The 9452-nt window shown below is 39.9% G+C and overlaps 1 protein-coding gene across 1 annotated transcript; it reads left to right on the forward strand.

Annotated features, from left to right (window-relative positions):
- Nucleotides 1-4624: 4624 nt before the first annotated feature.
- crip1 (cysteine rich protein 1) lies at nt 4625-7579 on the forward strand. The gene is made up of 5 exons (XM_004082157.4): nt 4625-4775; nt 6756-6850; nt 6922-6979; nt 7077-7121; nt 7229-7579. Exons 1-4 carry the CDS (start codon nt 4736-4738, stop codon nt 7115-7117), a joined length of 234 nt encoding a protein of 77 aa, XP_004082205.1. The 5' UTR covers nt 4625-4735; the 3' UTR covers nt 7118-7121; nt 7229-7579.
- The last annotated feature ends 1873 nt before the right edge of the window (nt 7580-9452 follow it).

Raw genomic sequence — 9452 nt, forward strand, 5'->3', positions numbered from 1 at the left:
TGTTTGGGTCCAAATCCCAAGCATTTCAGAATGTGGAGGATTTATTGTTTCACATTGGTAAATTTGCTTACACTGTTGTTTTCCCATCATTCATCAACCAGGTCTTTTATAAGCTTCTGCACTGCGTGCACATGGAAATCTTTCACCCTCAGAAGCTCCAACAGTTTACATTTATACTTGTGAATCATGCTTTGCACAATTCAAATGAGACGGACTTCATTCATTTCGAAGGAAAAAACTGATGTCAAGATCAGTGTTTCCAGAGAAGCAGAATAAAGGAACTTCCTGGAATGCAAAATTGTCCTCTGCAGAGGACATTTCTTCACCTGAATAGCTTCCAATCACTGCTTACGCTTGAATTAAATCCTTTTTGTGTCCACAGAGGACATTTGGGGATTTTCAACTATACCAAATGTGAAGAGGTGGGGCTCTGGGAATTGTAGTTTTTAGTGGATTTCAAAGACTTTGGACTGGAAATATATTTATTTTCACGGGTATTCAAAATGAAATGAAGACCAAACACCAAATGTCTGCATCGGTTTTTGCAATAAACAGAACCGATATAAACTGCGCACATTGCTCATTTTTAAGTAAAAACAATTTTGTTACGATTTTTCGGAAGAATTGGAGTTTCGTAGCTTTAAACATTGAAACTATAGAATGTAAAGGAATGTCACGACAGAGTGAATTCCTGATCTGATAAGAAAAACAGATTCCAAGGACGGAGAAAGTTGTCAAAAATGTTGTATCCAGTCCATGAATAGCGTTTTCTGCAGCAAATCAAATAAGATGCTGTTTTAAGAGACAGCTGCTGTTTATCACAGGGCTCCTTTCCTGTTTGTGTGGTGACATCTGTCTGAGAAATTAACCAAGGATTGCTGCTTCCCTCTCTAAGTGCAGGTCTTTGCACTCCATGAGCACATTTCTGTCTTCATGTGGAAGAGGAATCCTCATTTATGTTTTAAATTAAAGGCCCGCACCGATGAAAATTGTGTTTTTAATTTGTTCTTGTGACATTTAAGAAAATTAACCTTAAAATTGCCAACCAGGAGCAGACAAAAAAATACTGTTTAATGCAGAAACTATATCCTAGAAAACAACACAGGATTTTGGATTTTGACTAAAATTAACCACTGGAGACACTTTAAATTGATCGAAAGATGGGACTTAAAAAGGCTAACAGTGATGACTGGACGGCTGCACAGCAAAGGACAAATTGAAAGATTTATGCCAAAAGTCCTGCCAGATTAATCTGAGAAAAAATTAAATTTCTGCCTTTGCATGGAACATAAAAAAGTTTAGCAATGAGCAAATTCTGACAACAGTTGGTTATATTTAATGGTTTCTAACTGGGAAGTTAGTGTATGTTATGACAGTTCTCACATGTTTCCGGTGTCATCAGGAAGTCGTGGGGTTATCTTCTCTGTGTTTTTGCCTGACCCCACTTTTCAGAGACATCCTTGATGATGTGTTTGAGGTCAGATGTTTTTTCAACACTCATGTCAGGATTTGTGCCTGCAATGGACTGGAGAGCCCTCCGGAGTGTGAACCGCCTTTGCCCAAAAGCTGGGATAGGCTCCAGCAACCCCAAACAGGATTAACCGGGTTAAGAAAGTGGTGGATTTGCTCAGAGCGCTTCCAGAAGAGTAAAACCATAAGGAGCCATGTTTCTATGTCGCACGGCAGCTCAGCAGACCTAGAAGATGTTTGTTTGGTAGTCACGGTGATTTCATCGCTTTGATCTTTTGAGGGTTTTCTTGTTGAGATGTCAATCAGTGGTGGTTCAGAACAAACTGAAAACTCTGCAGGTATTTAACATGTAAAGACTTGAAACTACGCAAGAACACACACACAAACCAGGCTCAACACAATCTAAAGTTCAAAAGTCATCCTGCGCTTGGGTGTGATCTGCTTGTACAGTAATGATTAAACTCCCAGAGGGCACAAAGCCGCATGACAGACACCTGACATCATCATCTCCATTATTGTGCAAGGAAAAGCCAACTTACAAAACCAGCTTGTCACAAAAACAAGTGTCAAGAACTGGAGAAATTTCTGCCTGCAGACTCTTGTTGACAGGTTCTTTGATGGGCTGAATTAAAGATCCACCCAAGTAGTCTTTTGATCTATTTTCAAAGCGTTCCAATGGTCAAGATAGTTTCTGCAGAGCGGCAGGAGTTCAGCAGAAATTCACCTCTGAGTTGTGGGCGGGATAGTTGGTGCATAGTAAGCCCATCCCCACTTCCCGTCACCCATCACACCACCAACCTAGAATTATCGGTGTAACAAAAATCCAATGCTGGAGCTCTGCAGCCGTACAGTTTCGAGTCAGCTCAGATGAGGAAAACAAAGACAGACGTGGATCTAGTCGTCTACAAGTGGACTCATCTGAATGGAGCAGAGCAGGAAGCTTGTGGATAATTGTAGTTTCTATGTCACACCTACAAGTTTGTTTTTCATTTGCTCCGGATTCACCATGATTGGAATAAAAAAATATTCAGAAATGCAACTTTGAGCTTAATTTTTTAATATATCATCATCAGAAAAATGACACAAGAACATGTTAAAAACACCAAAAAAAAAACATTTCCATCAAAGTGCATCTTCATAAAGTGTTAATAATTATTCCCTATATGGTCTGTGCAGTGGATTTTTGTCTTCTTATATGTTAAATCTGTGCATATTTGGTGCCAAACTGATGTTAAAACAAAAAGACAATGGTTAGCTTTTTCCTGACTTTAAGCAGCTTTTATTATTTGATTGGTTTTTCTTTTTTTCAAGGGGGATTCTGGTGTAAAAATCAAGTAACAGCTCAGTAATGGCTCCATTTAGGGCTGGTGCGTGGGAAACCAGGATTTACTCCTGTGCCGGTCCCCAGCCTGCATAAAATACTGGTTCATGTCGGGAAGGACATCCAGCGGGAAAATCTCTACCAAACCATCTGTGAAAGCTGATTCGCTGTGGCGATGAGCTGAAAGGTGAACAACATTCTTGTGTAAAAATTGCACTGAAAAATTTATCCAGAGATGACTTTTGGAACATACAGTAAATGGCCAAAAGGAGTTCCTAATGAAAGTTCTCCTGAACCTTTCTGAGACCTGTAGATTTGGAGATGCAGGGTGTGTTTGTTGAAAATGGTGACGTTTTTCAATGGTTTGTGAGGTGATAAAGTGCATTCTGTTTTGTTTTATAACACAATTAACGCTGTTTTTGCCTTTAGTGACTCCAAGTCTTTTCATGCAAAACAAAAGTCTGTGTTCAACCCTTGTTCATTCACCTCGCCTAGATTATTTATCACCTGTTTCCTTGCCAGTCAGAGGTGAATAGATTGGTGGGGCCATTACAGACAGCATAAGCCAGGTCCTTTTACAACCGACAGAATGAAAACAACACAGATATATCCTCCAATTAATCACACAGTCGTTTTTTTCATGTGGCTAAGGCAGCTGCTTTACACTTGTAGTAGATTTTTACAGTAAATTTAACGTGAATGGCGGATCGTAATAGTGCTATTTGCCCAGGCCATTAATAATTCAGTGTTTGCTCTGCAAAGACCTTTTTATTTGTTGAGTAATGTGGGACAAGCACCCAAGTAATTATCTTATTAGCTTTCAAAACCAGGCGTTGACACTCAGCCTTTGATCTATAGCTGCAGTAAGAAAATGTCACGTTTGGAGACTTAAAATGGAAAAAAACTGTATTTTGCCAAAACTTTTTTGTGAAATATTTTTGACAAATGTGCTAATGATCCATGTTCCCAGACCTCCAGTGTTAAAAACAACCAGTCAGCCGCTTCATAATTTGTTTACCTCTTAAGGTGTTGCCCAATTTTGCAGACTAATTTTTCATTAAATTTGGCCAAAATGTGGCGCTCCAGTCATTTCTCAAGATTTAATTTGTCTGTGGAACTGTTTGCTGATGTTATCGCTGTTATTATAGTACTGAGCTATTAAAACAATGGAGTGTTGGGTCAGTGTTTTTCAACCAGTGTTCATCAGCTCTCTGTTCATCCAAACAGGACCAGGTTTCAAAGAATTATGAAAGTTCATAAAATACTTTTTTCTTTGGGTCCTTACTTGTAATTTAATAAGAACAACTGTATATTGCCAAGAAAGACTTTTGGTTGGCGGTGTGCCTATTTTATCAAGGAAAAGGTAGACCTACCTTGGCTCAAAGAAGGTTGAAAAAACATTGTTATGCAATCAGGTGGGGCAGCATAAACTGGGTAAAAGGTTATTTTTCTGCCAAGAAAAATCTTTTGAAACGGGGTGATATGTGCTTCATACCGGGACATTGCTTGTGGGGTACCCCAGGGTCAGTGTTGGGACTTCAATTTGTTTCAAACTAACTATTTATCCTTAAAAAAAGATGTAACTTAAAGCAAAACTGTTTTTTTCCTAAAATATCTAATCATGCTTAAATTAGAACTACAGTGAACACGTATCTAAGCAGAACTATACTCTATAGATCATAATATTTGGGGGGAAACCGTGCGTAAAAGGCGGACTCCTCCGTTCTCGCGCCCTTTGTGGTGTCTGCTGGCTTCACAAACAGCGCTGATGCCTCTCCCACTATAAGAAAAGAAAAAAAAGTTTCGGTAGAGCCGCTTCCTCTGCAGTATAAATGCATCGCGAGCGCGCATCTGCACACTCGTGAGGCGTGGTCAGTCACGGAGGACAGGTGCGCCAAAGCTCTTCTCTCACATCTGCAGGAACATACACACAAACGCAACAAAATGCCCAAGTGCCCGAGCTGCGATAAGGAGGTTTATTTTGGTAAGTTTTCTGCACTTTCCTGTCATTTTTTGCTTTGTCAGAGCCCGCGTGCCTGATGCGCGCGCCAGCATTTCCTGGTTTGTTTGAATTTGCGAGTAAAACGCAGGAAGAAAAAGCTGAAAAAAGTGTGATAACAAGATCATGTTAGGCATTTGTAAACATATAAAACAATGCCTGAAGTTATTTAATATTACAATTTCATGTGTAATTTTGCCGCTGTCAGGTGTGACTTTATGAAAATGTCTAGTAATGCATGTACATTTTTTTTAAAATAATTTAAGAGTAAACCAAGAAACCAGTACTTATAAAACTGTTAAAGTGCATTATGTGCCATACATTTGTAGGTCTTATGGGTAGATTGTAGTATTTTTTCTATACAAACTTTAGTTGTTTCATTAGTTTTTTTTTTTTTTGTTTGTGGTAAAAAAAAAATCAAGAACTTTTTGTCCACTTTTAGCTTCCAGGATATCCAAATTGCAGATCAATTTGATATCCAAATCGATCAAAATCGACATTTACATGCCGATTTTATTATTAAATGCAGAAACAAAGAGACATTAGTCCTTTAAAAATAACTTGATTTGATGTAAATGTATGCACTTCTTGACATCATCCTCTGCACGATCCAAGGACCCAGCAGGAGACTGTTTTGCCTACTTTGTGAGGATTTGTTTTCTGTTTTTTTCCTTCTTCCACATCACTTTTTACTTTTTTATTTTGAGCCAGAGTTGTCAGTCAGATTGATGCAGCATGTAGCTGTAAAACCGTTCTTCCATCAGCTTTTTCCTGGCTCTGGGATTAAAACGAAGTTTCCCAGTTTGCCCTTCCAGAGGAAACTTGCTCTGAACGTCTCAACTCCTTGGCTTCTCTGCCTCCTTTACACCTTCATCCCTCTCACCTCACCCTGCCTCTGTTTGACTCTCAGATGGAAACAATCAGGCTACTGCTGCCTGTCCCAATGATGAAGCTCCAAGTGTGTTTTTCCTGGCAGGAAGCTGCAGACAATCGGTGCATTGTGCAGTATTGCTTAGGCAGGTGTTGTTTTAGTGAAAGAGTCAGCAGAGAATTTGTTTTGCAAACCACATTTATCTGGACAGAAAGGGAATTTGGACTTGATTGCGATTCCGTGTAATGAGACCCTAAAGGCATTTCCCTCCACCAATCCTCTTGTTTGATGCATAGAAACAAAGAAGCAGTTTGCATAGAAACAAAGAAGCAGAAGTTGATGGAGAGATGGCAGATAAGACAATTGCTCTGTCCTGTTACCTTATTATCTTTCTATCTCGGCAATTTACATTTTTATGGCTGCAAATCAAACTTGCAGCCTACAGTCATTGATATTTCCTGCTGAGTTGAGCCTTCTGTTTATCCAGCTTAGCAGTTTGTTTCTTAAAGCTAAGTTCCGTCATTTTTATGGGTCGAACTTTAACTTGAAACTTCACCATCAGGCCAGGACCAAGCCCTCGGGCGTTTTCTCTCCGTTTCCACTCCCTGTTGTGTAATCTTATGCAACATCTTGTTATTTTTTTTAAGAAGGAAATTTGTCATTTCCTTACATTATATGCAGGTTTGGAGCCTCAACGACTTCCTCTGTTATTCTAGAATCTCCTTTTTCACCATTTTTTTTTACTTTTGAGTCTGACATTTCCCCTGATTTAATCCAGGTGTTAACTGCTCTGCTGACGGCAGTTTGTGCTGATAAAGTTTTTATCGGTTTGAGTCAAGAGGAGGAGATCAGATTCTTTTGGGACCTTTTTTTTTCTTTTCTCAAACTACAGATTCCACACCCAGCTGTGTTCTCAATTTAATTTGCAATGAGAGCATCTTTGTGGCTTTGCGCAGGCATTAGGCTGGAAATTCCTGTCGTAATGAACTGGTGGAGACTGCTCCCACCCCCCTCTCCAGACAACATTTTCCATGTTTTTTGACTCGCCCTAAAGTCTGTGATTGTTTATTTCTGTCTGTTTGGTTGTTTCCTAGCCGAGAGAGTGTCTTCCTTGGGAAAGGATTGGCACAGGCCCTGCTTAAAATGCGAAAAGTGCCGCAAGACCCTGTCAGCGGGCTCACATGCAGAGGTAACATTTGAAATATTTTTTTAATTAATATAAACTTTAACATTCCTGTAACAAAACTTTGTCTCTTGCAGCATGACGGTAAACCCTACTGTAATAACCCCTGCTATAGTGCTATGTTTGGACCTAAAGGTAAGACCAATCCCCTGGAAAACAAATCCATCAGTCAACTATCCAAACAGTTTTGTTTCAGTCGTGAAAGCTCATTTGTGCAACCCCTGTCTTACAGGCTTTGGACGTGGTGGAGCTGAAAGCCACAGCTATAAATAGACAGGTATTGTCTGTCCGGTCGCATGTCAAAATACAGGCTCATTACATTTGCGTGTGCTGTGTCTGCAAGCAAATCCGTCTGGTCTCATCTGACACGTCTTTTCTCTACAGCAAAGATGTTGTCGGGAAGTCAAAAGAAGAGGCAGAAACCTGCAAACAAACTGCTCCTGTCCAGAGAGCTGTTTGTGTGCATGTGCTCTCATTTTATCAGTTTGGACCCTGGTTTATGATTTTTATATTCACTTAATTCCAAAAGCAGTCTTTGTCTTCTAGCTATTCAAATTAAACTCTTTTAAAAAATGTTGTCAGCTTTATTGCTGTCTCTCTGCAAAGTCCCTTCAGAATGTGTAGAACATTGAAACACAATGTTGTAAAAGTTGAAATAAACTTGTTTGTTTTTGCTTTAACATGCTTTTCAAGGAGTCAAAGATGTTTGAAAATTAAAAATAGTCTTCAGTCAAATTCTTTGTTTTTATTAGAATAGTCCACGCCAAGACTCTTCAGGGCTCATCAAAAGACAAATACTTTGGAAAGAAAAAATATGTTCGACGTTTTTTACCCTACATGTTTCTAAAAACCTGCCCCATGTGGGGCTTCTTGGAACCCACCTCCAGCAGATCCCAGTAGCACAAATGGACTTTAAAGGAGCTCCATGTGTCTTAAAAGCAAGCAGGCAGAGCTGAGACTTTTTTTTCTTAGCCTGTTTTAAGGATTTTTTTTCCTGTCCTAATATCGTTATTTAGAAATATGAAGGCAGGAAACGGCGATCAACAGGATTTGATGAGGTGCAGCGAGCACGCATCTATTTCTGGAGCTATAAAAACAAGCCTTTCCACTGAAAAAAGAAGCATTTCTGGAATGTTTTTCTGTCAAAAAAACACGAAAGGTTCAGCATTAGTGGAAACTAGGGCCTAAAAAACAATACATATCCATGTGATATGATAGGTTTAGTATTTTTGCTCCACCAATACTTTCCTTCCTGTTTTTGTAAGTTTGACGGCAAACAATTCTCTTTTATGTGGAATTGATGATAAATCTCCCAAGAAAAATACAAAACAAGGCACTTGCTTTTAATTCTGTGTTTCTTTAACATGTCTTTGTAGCCCCGCCCCTCTGTCTGCCGCTGATCCACCGTGGCTATCGGCACATTCTCGGGGTGTTGCCGCAGATCAACCAGATGCTTCCTATTTCCCTCTTTCGCCATGCATGGCCACGTTCACACAGGCTCTGCCATCTCTGCACTGCCGTTGCTATAGCAACAGACACAAACAAGCACCAAACAGAAAGCCAACGTGTCCGGCTGTCACCCTTTCATTCTGTGCAACAAAGGCGGTTACTGTGACAGAAAAAAAAAAAAAGAAATTCACCTCTAAGATCACAGACACCCAGATGAAAATAAATCCCCACTTTTTTCTCAAAATCAAGCGTGAAATGCAGCCGTCCAGAGGCTGGATTGAAGCCAGAGGACTAGTCCTGTCTAAAAAAAGGCTCCTAAAGTGTATGAAAGCAGAAACTTTCCCTCCGTTAGGACATGCTGATGTGCTCAAAACTCTTCCTCTAGAGATTTTTCTGATGCAAACATGTCTCCTGAGGCCATGCGGACAGGAAATACCATGCGTTCATAACCATGAATTTCTATTGCACCAGCAGCATCAGTCAGTTTCGAGGCCTTGCTGCTGAACCTGATCATTCATGTTAGCTCACAAAACAAACACAAAAACATCTTCCTTACACACTACTAAAACTGCACAGGAGAAGCAGGTAGAGTTTGTTTTCTCTTAAAGAGAAATGAGGACCTCGTGATCTGATGTTTTTTCTTGTTTTAAAGTGAACATCACCTCCTGACAGGAGCAAAGCTTCATGCAGGCAGGAAGCACTTCCAATGTACCTAAAGCAAGCTTTGCTTCGTCAAAGATCCACCATGTCAGCTGTAATCAGAAACCCTCAGTCTTTAAGTCGTAAATGAGAACCAGTTAGAGGCTGGAAAATAACAGTCTCACCGCCAGCATGACTTATTACACACGGCTGAGTGTGAAGAAGAAGGTGTTAAGTTGTAAAAAGGATTGAAGTTTACTTATCCACATGTGTTAAAAACAGGCAAAGGCATCAAAGGAGTCATGGTTTCAAAGTTGTTTCTGTCTTTGGTGACTCCTACTGGTGCAAAGGAAGATGAACGCACGTAAATGAAAAAGACCTCAAACAAAATTCTAGACAGCCAGTTCGGCTTTGACCTCTAAAAATTAGTATTTTTTGTCATTTTTTAGCCTCCTCTCTGTCCACAGGGGGAGGATACGTTTCTCTGTTTGCTGCACTTATAGCAGGATTTTCTGAGGAT

This window comes from Oryzias latipes, chromosome 22 (genome assembly GCF_002234675.1).
Source record: "Oryzias latipes chromosome 22, ASM223467v1".
Taxonomy (NCBI): Eukaryota; Metazoa; Chordata; class Actinopteri; order Beloniformes; family Adrianichthyidae; genus Oryzias; species Oryzias latipes.